The sequence below is a fragment of the Microtus oregoni genome, unplaced genomic scaffold (assembly GCF_018167655.1).
Source record: "Microtus oregoni isolate MIOR12 unplaced genomic scaffold, Mior012 000004F_ref0000308, whole genome shotgun sequence".
Lineage (NCBI taxonomy): Eukaryota > Metazoa > Chordata > Mammalia > Rodentia > Cricetidae > Microtus > Microtus oregoni.
This window is the reverse complement of record NW_024543063.1, coordinates 66,231,478-66,246,630: the sequence shown is the minus strand read 5'-3', so window position 1 is coordinate 66,246,630 and position 15,153 is coordinate 66,231,478. Positions and strand designations below refer to the sequence as shown.

Below are 15,153 nucleotides of genomic sequence, written 5' to 3'. Positions count from 1 at the left end.
CTACCACGACCCACAGCTGAGGTCCTGACAAGGGTGACAAGGAAATGAAGAGACCAGACAGAAACAGGTACAGGAAAGCTGGGAGCAGGTGGGGTAAGCTACCTGCCCAAGCAACCCCAGACCTCAGTGATTTCTAGATAAAGCACCATGCGAGGGAGGCAGTCCCTGTAGGTGAGAGACAAACTCCAAAGAGGACAACACTGTAGGCAGCAATTGTTCATAGCACTCAGATTCTAGGGGAAGCTTTGCTCGTCCTTGTGAGCCTCACCAGGTAAGGCTTTACCACTCTGGTGGAGATGAGGCACTGCAGTCTGTGACGCGGGAGTCCCTATGTAAGCAACACATATTCATCCCTTACATTGGACAATGATGACATGGGTGTCTTTGGGCAGTTTCTGGAGTGTCTTTTACACAATGGTTAACTACACAAGAAAAGAGCCTTTAGGGCTATTATGGTAACTCATCGCGCCCTAAAAAAGGTGTGCTAGAAGAAGGTAATTAGCTGTAAATGTCTGAGAAGTAACAGATGGTACCTTGTTTTCACTAACTGCTTAAAAACGAGAGTTAAATAAGAGAATTCCATAAGTGTATGAGACTACATGGCACCCCACAGGTAATCTACTAGAGTTCCCTTTATCATCTGTACAAAAACCAAGAAAGATCCAAAATTGTTAACAGCAACTTTATTATTTCACTGATGAAAAAGTTGTAATTATGATGCATTTCACATAAATTTACAATAGTGGAGGTTATACATAAATTACATTAAGTCACAAAATTTCTATTTCATAGAATCAAATTAATTCAATGTGTCAGGATGATGACATAGTTCTTAAAGGATAGCTGAGTCCAAATATGCAAAATATAGCTTCTGCTTTTGACCATGGTGCTTTAAAATTCTTCAACATGCATTAATATATTCTAGTTGTAGGGAATATATTACACATAGGCTTTATCTTGCATTCAGGGAAAGCCCAAGCTGAATTTCACACACAGTACTCCTGTCCTTTAAAGTAATCTCAGATAGGACCAGAGAACAAATAAACAAGTATGTTTGGGTTAGTACTCCCATTAATAAAGAAAATACACAATCAACAATGCAACAAAATAAAATAAGGAAAGAGAGCTCCATTAGTAGCCAGGTTAAGTGGGTTTTGCTTTCAATTTTCACAGATCACAAGAGGTTTAAAGAGCAGATCAGTCATGCTACTTGGGGTGATCAGACAGAGTTAAACAATTGTGAAGTGAGTTAAGGTCCTGAAGGTGTCTGGAGGTGCTGGGTAAACACATCACAGGTAAGGAATGGGAAACCTACCTCAGCATTTCTGAAAGGCACAATCTATGGAAGGGAGACCTAGTAAAGCCCTTTCTGGTGGGTAGAAAGGAATTGCTGAGCTGTCTTCTTTTAAAGGATGAGACCTTCATAGATTGGCCCCTCAGACTCTGGTGATTCCCGCCTTGAGCGCAAATGTTCCAATGTGTTATGAAAATGCTTGTTAATTTGCTCTGTTTCCTCACTGGACTCAAGATTTGGGAGATCTTCTCGAATCTTTTGAATAAGTTGATTCAAGACCTGAATTGTTACCTACAAAAAGAATAATTTTGTAGCAGGCATGTATCACAAAAAGACAATTTAGTAGCACAGTTGTGAGGAACTTGTATTATTTTCATCAAATACCTAAGTAATTATGAAAAAGGTATGAGTATAAAATTCCAAGTTTAAGCAACAACTATTAGCTATTCATTAAGGACAGAAAAAGAATTTTAAAAACTCAAAATACAAAATAACATAAACCAGCAAAAAAAAAAAAGACAAAATTGCATTTGACCTAAAAATCTTAATGAATACGATAATGCTACAAATGGATGATGCCTTCAGGAATGACTCTGAACTGCTGCACGATAACAAATGAAGTCCACACATTGGTCATGTGTACTTGGCATTTTTTTACTTGCACAGTCTGTGCCGATTCTGGAGAATGGAAGAAGGTCGCAAATAGACTAAGCAAAGTCAAATTTTCACAAATGAAACAACGTATCAAATCTATATATAGAGAGAGAGCTATTTCACTTACCGCATCATTTTCTTTCTCATAGAAATAAATGTACCGATTCAGAATCTCTATAAAGAGCTGAACTTGTAGCGAGGGGTCCATGCACTGATTTGCTATTTTTAGAGCCTTCTTTAGGCACTCCATGACCCTTTTGCCTCCATGAAGCTAAAATACAGGGCATAAAATATGGAATGGATTAATAAATGAGAACTGTCCTATTTTCCCACCATCAAAGATACACAATGCTATAAGGTTTTATGCTATAATTGGGCACAACAAAATGAAACCCTAAAACAAACCAGAGAACTGTATTTAAAAACAAAACTGGTGGCAGGTATGGTGGCATACACCTAACTTTAACCCCAGCAACAGGGAGGCAGAGGCAGGTAGATGGGTCTCTGTGAGTTCAAGGCTAGCCTGTCTACAAAGTGAATTCCAGAACAAAGCTCCATACCAATATCCCCATCTCAAAACAAACAAACCCAAAGGAAATAATAACCAGTGGTAAACAAGCTGCTGTAACCATATCATTATAGGAGACTCTTTCACTACCCATTCATCTCCTCTAATAAAGCAAAGCAATTGTCTTTGTCAGAATTCCAAGCACCCAATGTTTCATTTCCAAAGCACAAAACCAAGTGGCCAATCCCCATTACCAATTCTATCTCCTGTAACAGACAAGAGGAACCTTACCTCCTCCCCATTTTTGTCTGTGTTTCGAGCAGACCAAAAGAGATGTGCGCACGTGCTCACAGCTCGGCCTTGATCTGGTTTCTTCAGAAGTTTGGATGCAGCAAGGGCACACTGAGTTCTCAAGGGCTCATGGTTCTCCTCACTGAAGCACTTCATCCTCTCAAAAGTGCCAATGATCAAGGTGATAGCCGCCAGCTGTGCTTTAGAATCACTGATCTCATCTTCATATAGAGAAAATGCCTGGCAGAGCACAGAACAAAGAATGTTCAGGAACCACCCATCAACAGGAGCATTTTCCAAAGTTCTTCAGAACAAACCCACTCTGAGATGGTCTAGGACGTTCACACTGGTGCATGCTGTACTTTCCAGTGAAGAGGCATAAGCTAAGCCAGTGCAGAAGGCTGCCAACTGAACTAACCATAAAAACTGTTGTTCATTAAACACTCTTGCCACTACCTGTAAGTCAATCTTGGGTTTCTTCTGTCCCCAGCAGCTCAACGCTTTGCTGCTCTACACAATGTGACTACCATATGACAAAGTTTCCACATGGTCAGAAGTATTAATTACATATTAAAAGATAAGAGTGCCAGGCATAGTGGAGCATGCCTTTAACCCCAGCATTCAGGAGGCAGAGGCAGGTGGGTCCCTCTGAGCTCCAGATCAGGCTGGTCTAAAGAGTGAGACCCTGTCCAAAAAAAAAATAAATAAATAAAATAACATAAAATAAACCAGGAACACCAAGTGCATTACCTCAAAAATAATGGAGCAGTGACTGAACCCAACAAACTGGATCAGACAACTCATGAAGGAAGGCAGAGCTCACCTGGGACATAAATTCATATGCTACTGTTTCATGATTTTCAAAGCCAATTTCTCCAGCAGCAAGCGCTCCTTGAAGAAAGAGTCTCAGAGGTAATTCAGCCAGCTCAGCTTTGATCAAAGCACTAATAGTCTGGTGAGCAAATGAAAAAATCTTCTGGCATTTCTTTTCCCACTTGTCATCCTAAAATAGCAAAAACATGATACTGAGTTCAAGATCAATTTGTTCATTTTATTGAAAAATTCTAAAGTAGCCTCTAAGCAAAAGCACTGAAGTTCAGTTTTTAAGTCCTTTTTCTTCTCTCTCATTTATGAAACACACAAGTAAACCAAACACGACATCTCCTTAAAAACTAAACACATCTAAAGCTGTTTCTAAAATTTATGGAGATCTAATATTTGTTTTTTTGATCAGAAAAGAAACATATCCTTAAGTTGAGGAAAATACACACAAGAATTTGGAAAATAGAATCATTCCTGGTAACACAGTTGTTAATGTCTCCCTGTCCATTTTTCATATGTAAATATAAGAGAGAGAACTGTGTAGTTTTGTAGTCTATTTGTTTTAAAGCATATCACTGAAAAATAGTTAAAACTGGGTTCATACTACAATGTTTTGTATGCAACTTCCTGTCAAAACAAGTTTCCTCATAATACTAAGTTATTTAATATTTTTTTAAATATTTATTCACTTATTTATTATGTATACAATATTCTGTCTGTGTGTATGCCTGCAGGCCAGAGGAGGGCACTAGACCCCATTACAGATGGTTGTGAGCCACCATGTGGTTGCTGGGAATTGAACTCAGGACCTTTGGAAGAGCACAGGCAATGCTCTTAACTTCTGAGCCATCTCTCCAGCCCCCTAAGTTATTTAATATTATTTTAACAAGAAACTATTCCATCAACTCACTTATAGCCTATGTGGTTATACTGTTCCTTTTTTTTAAATTTATTTATTTATTAAGGATTTCTGCCTCCTCCCCGCCACCGCCTCCTATTTCCCTCCCCCTCCCCCATCAAGTCCCTCTCCCTCATCAGCTCGAAGAGCAATCAGGGTTCCCTGACCTGTGGGAAGTCCAAGGACCGCCCACCTCCATCCAGGTCTAGTAAAGTGAGCATCCAAACTGCCTAGGCTCCCCCAAAGCCAGTACATGCAGTAGGATCGAAAACCCACTGCCCTTGTTCTTGAGTTCTCAGTAGTCCTCATTGTCTGCTATGTTCAGCTAGTCCGGTTTTATCCCATGCTTTTTCAGACCCAGGCCAGCTGGCCTTGGTGAGTTCCCGATAGGACATCCCCATTGTCTCAGTGTGTGGGTGTACCCCTCGCGGTCCTGAGTTCCTTGCTCGTGCTCCCTCTCCTTCTGCTCCTGATTTGGACCTTGAGATTTCTGTCCGGTGCTCCAAGGTGGGTCTCTGTCTCTGTCTCCTTTCATCGCCTGATGAAGGTTAATATTCAGGAGGATGCCTATATGTTTGTCTTTGGATTCACCTTCTTATTTAGCTTCTCTAGGACCGTGAATTATAAGCTCAATGCCCTTTATTTATGGCTAGAAACCAAATATGAGTGAGTACATCCCATGTTCCTCTTTTTGGGTCTGGCTTCCCTCACTCAGGATAGTGTTTTCTATTTCCATCCAAGACCGTAAAAGGCTAATCAACCCAATTATAAAATGGGGCACTGAGCTGAACAGAGAATTCTCAACAGAAGAACTTCAAATGGCCAAAAGACACTTAAGGTCATGCTCAACTTCCTTAGCGATCAGGGAAATGCAAATCAAGACAACTTTAAGATACCATCTTACACCTGTCAGAATGGCTAAAATAAAAAACACCAATGATAGCCTTTGCTGGAGAGGTTGTGGAGGAAGGGGTACCCTCATCCATTGCTGGTGGGAATGCAAACTTATGTAACCACTCTGGAAAGCAGTGTGGTGGTTTCTCAGGAAATTCGGGATCAACCTACCCCTGGACCCAGTAATACCATTCTTGGGAATATACCCAAGAGAGGCCCTATCATACAATAAAAGTATATGCTCAACTATGTTCATAGCAGCATTGTTTGTAATAGCCAAAACCTGGAAACAACCTAGATTCCCTTCAATGGAAGAATGGATGAAGAAAGTATGGAATATATACATATTAGAGTATTACTCAGCAGTAAAAAACAAGGACTTCTTGAATTATACTGTTCCCCTTTAAAAATGTTCTGAATGGTCAGTATACACAAAGGTTTAAGACCCTAATTATGTGTCCAGTGCTATCAAGAAAGGTACAAACACTTGCCACAGAAGCCAGACAACCTGAGCTCAACTCTGGAGCCCCTGAAAGGTGGAGGGAGAGAACCAACTCCATAAATCCGTCCTTCACACTCCACATGTATACCATGGCAAATGGAACTGAGTTTTAAAAAACTCCCTGATTATTTCCTGAGTGTAAAATCTTAGAAGAATTACTATATTTTTAACACTATAGTTACACTGGCAGTTTACTAAAAATACAGTAGCTCACATTTCTACCATATTAGATTACACTCTCAATATAACATTGCCATTGCTGAAAACTGTTTTCCTTTTCCCTCCGCTAATCTAATTTCTAGAAAGTTGTAAATACCAGTGTTACACCATTCAAACTTCTGTAAAATCATTAATTTCTCTTTACTTTTAAAAGATGACAGTAAGACTTGTTAAAAAAGATTAAATGCAGGAATTCAAGTATATAGTTCTTGTTGCAATATAAATGCTAGTTGCTATTTCGGGAAAGGGGTCTCAAATCCTTGTTTTCCCTTTTTCTTTTTTGTTGGTCCCCCAAATTCTTCATCTGATAACACTGTAGAATTTACCAGCCACTGGTCTACTACTGGCAGTATTCCATTAGACATGTGAGGTAACTAGTTTATTACACTCAGTATACTGTCTTCCAGGACCACCTACACTGTCACTAAAGGCCGGGTTTCTTTCATTTTAGGGATGAATAATGTTCCAGTATATCTATGCACTCATATGTATGTACACTCACATTATTCATCACTGATGTGTTTGGCCATTCTGGTACTTTGGAATTGTGTGACAGTTCTATTTGAAGGGAAGAGCTGCTGGGAAGCAAACTGCAGGCCTGGTTCATGTTAAGAGCTACACTTCAGCCCTACTGTTAATGTCTGGGGAGTCTCCATACTGCTTTCTATAGTAGCTGTACTAACTTACAGTCTCACAAACAGTGTTCCACGCCATGTTCCATTTATTTGTTTGTTTGTGATGCCGAAGACTAATCCTAAAGTCTTGTACAGGCAGAGCAGGTAACCTAACAATGGAGCTACATTCCCAGCCATTCTCCTGTCTCTTTGATAGTAGTCCACTAAAGATGAGCCATACATCACTGAACTTTCTATCTGCAATTCCCTCAAACTAATAATATTCAGCATCTATTCAGGGACCCATCTGCCATCTGTAACTACTCCTTGGAAAAATTTGTACTCAGGTCCACTGTTGTTTATTTGTTGTTTTAGAGACAGGGTTCCATTCATCCTGGCTGGCATCCTTCACCCATTTTTAGATCAAATTATTTATTTTCTTACTGTTGAACTGAGCTCCTTATTTTTTTTATATGCTGTTAAGATTTATTTTTATTTTATGTGTATGAATGAGTGCTCTGTTTTCATGTATGTTAAGTACACTATGTGCATGCTTGGTGCCCATAGAGGTCAGAAGAGGAACTAGAAAACTCATAACTGGAGTTAAAGATAGTAGTGAGCGACCATGTGGGTTCTAAGGATCAAACCCAGGTCTTCTGCAAGAGTGACAAGCACTCTTAACCACTGAGCCATTTCTCCAGTTCAGCGTTCCTTATTTTAGAACTAGCCCTCCTTTTCAAATGTATGGTTTATAAAATGTTTTAGTTTTATACAACCCATTTGTCCAATTTTACTTTTGTTGCCCATGCTTTTTAGTACTCTCCCCTTTAAAAAAAAAAAAAATCAATGACAAGACCATTTCTTCTTTTTTTTTTTTTTTTTGATTTGAGACAGGGTTTCTCCGTAGCTTTTTGGTTCCTGCCTTGGAACTAGCTCTTGTAGACCAGGCTGGCCTCGAACTCACAGAGATCCGCCTGCCTCTGCCTCCCAAGTGCTGAGATTAAAGGCGTGCGCCACCACTGCCCGGCAACAAGACCATTTCTTAAGCCATTTTGAGTTCGGGGGCAGGAGGAGACAAAGATCTAATTTCATTCCATTAAAAAGTAGACATCCAGTTTTCCCATCCCCATTTATTAAAGCCTGTGCTTTCCCCCCTTGTCTTTCTGGCATAATAATAATAATGATTAAGAGAAGGCCAGGGTGGCTCATGCTCTTAATCCCAGCTCTGCAGAGGCAGGCAGATCTTTGAGTTTGAGGCCAGTCTGTGCTACAGAGAAACCCTGTCTTGAAAAAGTCAAAAACAAAAATAAGCTGATCACACATGATTGGCTTTCTGGATCACTCTTCAGTTCTTTTGGTCTGTTTGGATGGATTTCTATTAGTACTATGCCATTTTGATCATTACAGCTTCTTAATATGGCCACTTTTATTGTTATAGTAACAAACACCTAGTCATAAGTGCTGGAAAATAGAATAGAAGCTATCGTAACAAAAACCCTACTGGTATACAAGCTGATAAGAATATTAAGGGGAAAAAATGTTTTAGAAAGTATTAGAAAATTAAGTTTACTGAGTTTTATTCCTTAACATAAACCTGGATGTTCAACCTTTATGTATATGAGCCTGAGTTATTTTCTTTAAAACTATACCACTAAAGACAAGCCCTAATTCTGTTTTAGGAAGAAAAAAAAAATCAGGGAAAATTGCATAAAACTTGTAACATTATTGATTGCAAGTTTTTTAAGAAGTGATTATGTAACACTGGACCTATCAATAGGCAAAGTGAACCTGATTTAGAACCTAAGAAGTTTTAACATCAGTTTGAACTGATTGAGTCACATAATTCCTAATGTTGTTATGTGATTCCTCAGCCAGTGTCTGGTTCACTAGTGTCAGGAGCTCACAGCAAGAGTGAGTAATGAAGGAATCAGGAGTTCCTGAAATGGGACCTGATACCATTATCACTCATTTGTGTGTGTGCTTGAGCTTTTCTACAACTTAGAAGAGACAGTAAGGAATATGGGAAAAAATGTAGTGACATATTTCAAAGTAAACCCACCACTTGAGAATTCTCTTTGTATCGAAAAGCCAGCTGGTAAGCTGCAAATACCAAAGGTGGCAGTGTGAAGCGAATCCGTTGATTTCCACCAGCTCCAAAATGTTTTCTTGCTGTATTCAAAATCTGACAAAGAAAAAAAATTTAAAGTAATTTTTCCACACTAGGATCAGTTGTTTACAAAATTACATAGGCGCTCTCTAATCCTTACTGTCACCATTTTGTGACATACCCGTCTTTTTAGAGGTACACTCTTCTACATTGACCACCCTAAAAACACTAACCCATTTGATATATGTGTAAGCTGGAAGCTTACACAAGCTGTATAACTAGCTTAGGTAACTAGCCAAGAGCAAATATTATGTTATTCTCATACACATGTACAACCTAACCTTTGTTAATAAAGAATACAGGCTAATGAAGCAAATCAACTTACGTGGAAAGTAGATTCTAGTACTCTCTACTCTGTACTGCTGCTGTGCAACAATCTGTTGAAACACTCCATTCTGGAGGGAAGGTCCTAAGATTCAGGAAGTAAACAATCGTACAAGTCCCAGATAGCTGGAATTGTAAGACTAACAAAGGCCCCTCCCCAAGGCTGTGGAAGCAGCAAATCGTGCTGGTGAAGGAGCTTCGCCAACCTGCAAGCCGCCTCTAGCTACACAGTGCTCAAAGACTATAGCTTTGATGAGCTGTCATCAGCACTGGAGCGGGACTTTCAGTTATGCCACTGCCGTTGAGCCCTGTTGCTGTGAGTAACCCCACCTTCCCACTACCCATATGCCTGTAAGTAATCCCAATAAACTAACTGGTTGGCCAAATTGGACATTGGTCGAATCATTATTTGGGTCTCCCATCTGTTCCCTACAGGACTGAACAGATGTCTGTGTTGTGTCTCTAGGGGAGAAGTGTCACACAACAATTTCCCTCCTCTTAGCCCAATTTTCACTTGAAAAATGAGGTAGTATAGTCCTGTAACTGTTGAAAGATTAAATGACACATAGTTTCAATTGTATCATCAATACCTTGCACAAGGTATGTGCCCAGAAAATACTGGCCACTATAGAAATAAAACAGCTATGGGGTGTGTAGGGATGTGTCTGTGTGTTTGTATGTGCCTTACCAGTAGTAGAATCACTCCCAAAAGCCAAGACCCTAAACTGGCTCATAGCTCCAGGAAGTCAGCTATCTGGAGATTGCAGAAGCTGCCTTGACACCCTGTAGTTGCAGAAACCTACAGCCTCAAACAACAGGTTATCTAAGGAAAACACCTAACTTGCTCATTCTGTCTTCCCTATCCTTAGCTCCAAAATTCCCAGCTTAAGGCATGTAATCTGCATTCTCTTGAACTCTGATTGAGTCACTAGGCCCTATGCCCCATTAAATGGTCTAAATTAGAAAAACCACCTTTCTGGCATTAAATAAAGCCTGCTCTACCTGTGAGAGTTGTTTAAATTCTGACTTTTTAGTTATCACGATAAACTTAATTCTTATTTATTTTTACAGATAGGTCAACCTCTCTGAGCCTATTTTTATTAAGTACAATACCAATATACTTTAAAAACAGAGCCTTGTGAAATAGATTTATAAATGACTCAGAAAAAATAGGAAACCACAGGACTGGGTAGATGGTTCAGTCAGTAAAAGACTTCCTGTGTAAGCTTGAGGATCTGAGTTCAGATCTCCAACATATAATAAAAGGCCAGGTGTGACCATGAAACTGCAATCCCAGCACTGGGAAGGCAGAAGCAGGTAGCTCCATGGAGTTCACTAGCCAGTCAACATATCCAAACAGGTGAGCTCCAATGAGGAATCCTGCCTAGAAAATAAAGTGGACAGCACCTGAGGAAGACACCTGATGCTGACCTCTGACCCCAGGTGCACCTACATTCTCAAACACAAACACATAAATACACATACTAAAGAAGACAAACAAAAAATCCATGAGATAAACATCTAAATATGTAAAACACAATATATTTGGATCTTTCTTTAATATGGAAGCACACAAGCATAAAACAATCAGCTATAAATCCTATTACATGTGGTAGCAACAGAAAATGAAAGCAGTCTCTCTCTCTCTCTCTCTCTCTCTCTCTCTCTCTCTCTCTCTCACACACACACACACACACACAAACACACAGACACACGGGAAGGGGAACCACTTAAAATATTTCAGTATTCACACACTGTACTGATCACACAGTGCTCAGAGGGTAACACCGTGCTTAGAACAGCTCTCCCTAGGCCAAATCAAAGACTACTAACAGAAATCACCCTCTCACTTCACAATCATTCACTAGCAGATAGATGACAGCATACCTACTTAGGCCACATTTAAATCTTCGTTTCATAAAGATTAACTGAGGACTATGACAAAAGAAAAAGCTTCATCTGATTATTAAGAAATAATATTAAGGAAAAAGCATACTAAATTTTAAAGCGATTCATACTTTTTCATCTGTCAAATCTTCATATCAGATTTTATGAGTTTCATGAAGTTTATTATGATAAGCAACTAAACATTCTAAAAGCAACACACTGTTGAAAAAGAAACAGAACACAGAATAATTACAGAATATCCAGAAAAAACAGAAAACTTTTCTGCAATTCTCAGGTTTTCAAAAGAAGCCAGAATACCTGGCTTGTTCCTCACAAGCTCCAACAGTTTAGTTTGCTCATTTATATAAAAATAAAATCCCACTTAGGCATGGTGGTACGTAACAAAATCCCTCCACTCAGGACGCTAAGGCAGAAAGATTATGATTTGGAGGCCAACTTGGCTACACTGGGATGTAACTAAAACTAAATAAGTAATTTTTTTTTTTAACTCCATGGAGGCCATAAACTTTAATTCAGTAACAAGTTTAACACCTTGAACTAAGACCGAAAAGGAGTACTAAAGCATTTTAAAGACTTCTTGGCTCACTCTGGGTGATGAAAGGTTATAATAAGAGACAACTCATTACCAAGTACTGCTGATCAGGATCATCAGACCGGAGAAGATGAATGAATCGGCCAACAAGACTCTGCTCATCAGCAAAATCTTCCGGATCAGGGTCTTCCACAGGTTGATCTGGCTGATCCTGAATCAACGTGGACACCAAATTCATTATGGCATCTACCTGCAGCAAGGGAAATAGAAAATGTTAGTGTGAAGCCATCAACAAAGAATGTAACAGTTTCTAACTGCATACTATGAAATAGTACCAGCAAAAAAATTCAGTTTTTGCAAGAAGTTGGTATGAACAGTATTGCCCAGCTGTGACCCCTTTAAGCTACAGTAACAACTAGTTTGACAAGATAAGCAATGTTACCAAATAACCAAGAGCTTTATACTTGGACTTAAGGTTTGCTCCAGAGTAGAATCCATGCCTGATACTGTAAACCTGGCAAAGAACCAAAGGATTAAGAAGAGGCCCTAGGAAGAACCTATTATTATTTTGCTAAGTGGATGTATATCAAATTGTCTTCTAAATGCTTATGCTTACATCAATTATTATAGCATTTACTCCCTCATTAAATACATTTCTTTTTTGCTGTGGTTAACAGTTAATATAGGGAAGAAGCTAAATGACTATGGAGTATTAAACTCTAAACAGGACATCTATATCACAACTCCTCCGTTACAAAGCTCAGAAAACATTGAAGGAGGTACAGAAAGTCTGTAAGAACCAGAGGTCAAGGAAAGACTGTTCAAAACAGCATCTTCTCGCAGCAGCTGTGATTGCCTGCACAGGATCAGGCTGGTCAGCATTCATCCTGCATAGGAAGAAGGCTCCCAAGTTGAGGAGCTGTCGGCAAATGCTGACTGATGAAGGAGGGAGAGTCACTTTCTGATGGAGGAGGGTCATCTGTCTATTGGTTAATAAAGAAACTGCCTTGGCCCTTTGATAGGACAGAAATTAGGTAGGCAGAGTAATCAGAACAAAATGCTGAAAAGAAGGGAAGTGAGCCAGATGCCATAGCTCTCCTCTCCAAGATGGACACAGGTTAAGATCCTTGCCGGTAAGCCACCACCTCGTGGTGCTACACAGATTACTATATATGGGTTAATCAAGATGTGAGAGTCAGTCAGTAAGAGGCTAGAGCTAATGGGCCAGGCAGTGTTTAAAAAAATACAGTTTCCATGTAATTATTTTGGGTAAAGCTAGCAGGCAGCCAGAAACTGGGTGGCGGGACACAGTCCGCTGCCCCTACTACAACTTTCTTTGGGGTATGGTCACTGGTAGGTTGCTCATATTCCAGCAGATAACCCTCCACCCATGTACATAGAGACAGCAAGAGTTGAACTTAGTAAGGACATAAAATTGGAAGAAAGTATAGGGGTTGTTCCAGAGGCATTGAAGAGAAAAATCAATGTATACACTTATGGACAAAATTCCAAAAAGGAATATGCTGAATGCTAATCAACTGTGTTTGTTCTCCTTTTGAAGAAATCAGAGATGTTTAATAATTCCAAGAACATCTCCAATCATTTAACTTCTATAACAAATAAGCTACTTATGGTTTTTATTATTACATTGATTCCCCCATTTAGTTTCTAAGGCTTAATATCTAAAACCTTAACAATGACATCCCCTATTTCCCTAAAACATCAAGTCTGTATTCTTACCTGGTCCTGAGAGACGATTTCTGTGTTATAATCCAGAACATTACTGAGCACATAACAGCTCATGCTCTTTCTGGACTCATAGTCGAAGTACTCAAAGAGTGGATGGAAATGTTTTAATTTTAAGACTGTTAAGATATTGTTGTAAGTATCAACAGGTATCTTCAAAAGTCTGGTAAGCTCCTTTGAAACTGCACTACTGGTAGCAATACTACAAAGAGAAAAGAGCAACCCTTCCATGAGTAATACTGATTTTGTATACAGACACATAGCACTTGTTTCAAATATTTTTTTAAAAATGTCTTCATTCAGTCAGGCGGTGGAGGTGCACACCTTTAATCCCAGCACTCCAGAGACAGAGGCAAGCAGATTTGAGTTTGAGGTCAGTCTGTAATACAATGTGAGTTTCAGGACAGTCAGGTCTGTTACACAGAGAAATCCTGCCTCAAAAAACAGAAACAAACAAAAACTTCATTTACACATTAAAAGAAAATAGGCCAAGAGAATTGAGAAAATGAGCAATACATTCAATCTCTTCTATTTCAAAATGACCTCCTCTCAAGATAAATACAGGCAGGATTGGTGGCCCACTCCATCTTAAAACAAAACAAAAAACACCAAAACAAATCAAAAAGAGGATAAAGATGCCTATTTAAACATTTATACTTCTTTACTATAGTTCTATTGATAATAGTTTCCAATTCATGAACAGGAATAGATATAAGGACAATTAAGGTTAACTGTCTACAATTTGGTGTTTCTCAAAAAATTTTTTCTTTTTTTTTTTTTTTCCTGAGACAGGGTTCCTCTGTGTAACAATTTTGGCTGTCCTGGAACTCACTTTGTAGACCAGGCTGGCCTCGAACTCAGTGAGATCCACCTGCCTCTGCCTCCCAAGTGCGGGATTAAAGGCATGTGCCACCACCACCTGGCTCAGAAAATTGTTTTAAGTGATACTGTGATTCCTCAGATAACCAACAAGTATTATAAATTCATGAGCAAAGAGAGAGAAAAATGCACACAAAAACCATCCAGAAGGGCTAGAGAGATGGCTCAGAGGTTAAGAGCACTGACTGCTCTTCCAGAGGTCCTGAGTTCAATTCCCAGCAACCACATGGTGGCTCACAGCCATCTGTAGTGAGATCTGGTGCCCTCTTCTGGCTAGAAAGCATATATACAGACAGAACGTTGTATACATAATAAATAAATAAATAAATAAATAAATAAATCTAAAAAAAGAAAAAAAAACATCCAGAAGAAAGATGTATATGTGGTGACTATGGAAGAACAAGTTGAATTTAAGGTAGGATCTTACAGAGGAGCACTGGAGGCCAGAACATGTTTTAACATTTATAAGACCTTTAGTTATTTTATTTCCAGTTATTTTATTCACTTTGACTTTAAAGCTCATTTTCTGGGGGTAGTGGGACTAAACACATATTAATTTTCTCTCATACTTATTGTTAAAGATCTGTACTGTTTCTCTGTTCACAAGAATATGGGAATAACTAAAAGGCAAAATATAATAAAGGGGGGTAAAGTGAAAAGAAATTTTCCTAATGTTGAACCAATGAGTGGGACAAACAGTACCTCAAAGTTACAACTAACTCAGAGGAAAGAAGGAACCCTAACAAGGGTCTCAGGAGACACCTGTGGGGCACCACAGGTCTAGGTCAGTACGACTGAGGAAGTATACAGTAGGAAACATTATTCTTTCTCTAATAATCTCAAAACCAAAGCTCAAATAAGAGAAATATTTAAATCAATTTGTTACACTCCAAGTAAATTC

General features: G+C 39.1%; 1 protein-coding gene across 1 annotated transcript in view; it reads right to left on the bottom strand.

Annotated features, from left to right (window-relative positions):
• Positions 1-666: 666 nt before the first annotated feature.
• The window catches only part of Vps35 (VPS35 retromer complex component), a 33,325-nt gene continuing 18,838 nt past the window's right edge, over positions 667-15,153 (bottom strand). Inside the window, exons 11-17 of the mRNA XM_041650306.1 lie at positions 13,368-13,575; positions 11,722-11,877; positions 8,756-8,878; positions 3,571-3,750; positions 2,748-2,987; positions 2,076-2,219; positions 667-1,585 (exon numbers count right to left, since the gene is read on the bottom strand). Of these exons, the coding sequence (XP_041506240.1) occupies positions 1,406-1,585; positions 2,076-2,219; positions 2,748-2,987; positions 3,571-3,750; positions 8,756-8,878; positions 11,722-11,877; positions 13,368-13,575 (1,231 nt within the window). The 3' untranslated portion in view covers positions 667-1,405. The remainder of the gene's footprint in view (positions 1,586-2,075; positions 2,220-2,747; positions 2,988-3,570; positions 3,751-8,755; positions 8,879-11,721; positions 11,878-13,367; positions 13,576-15,153) is intronic.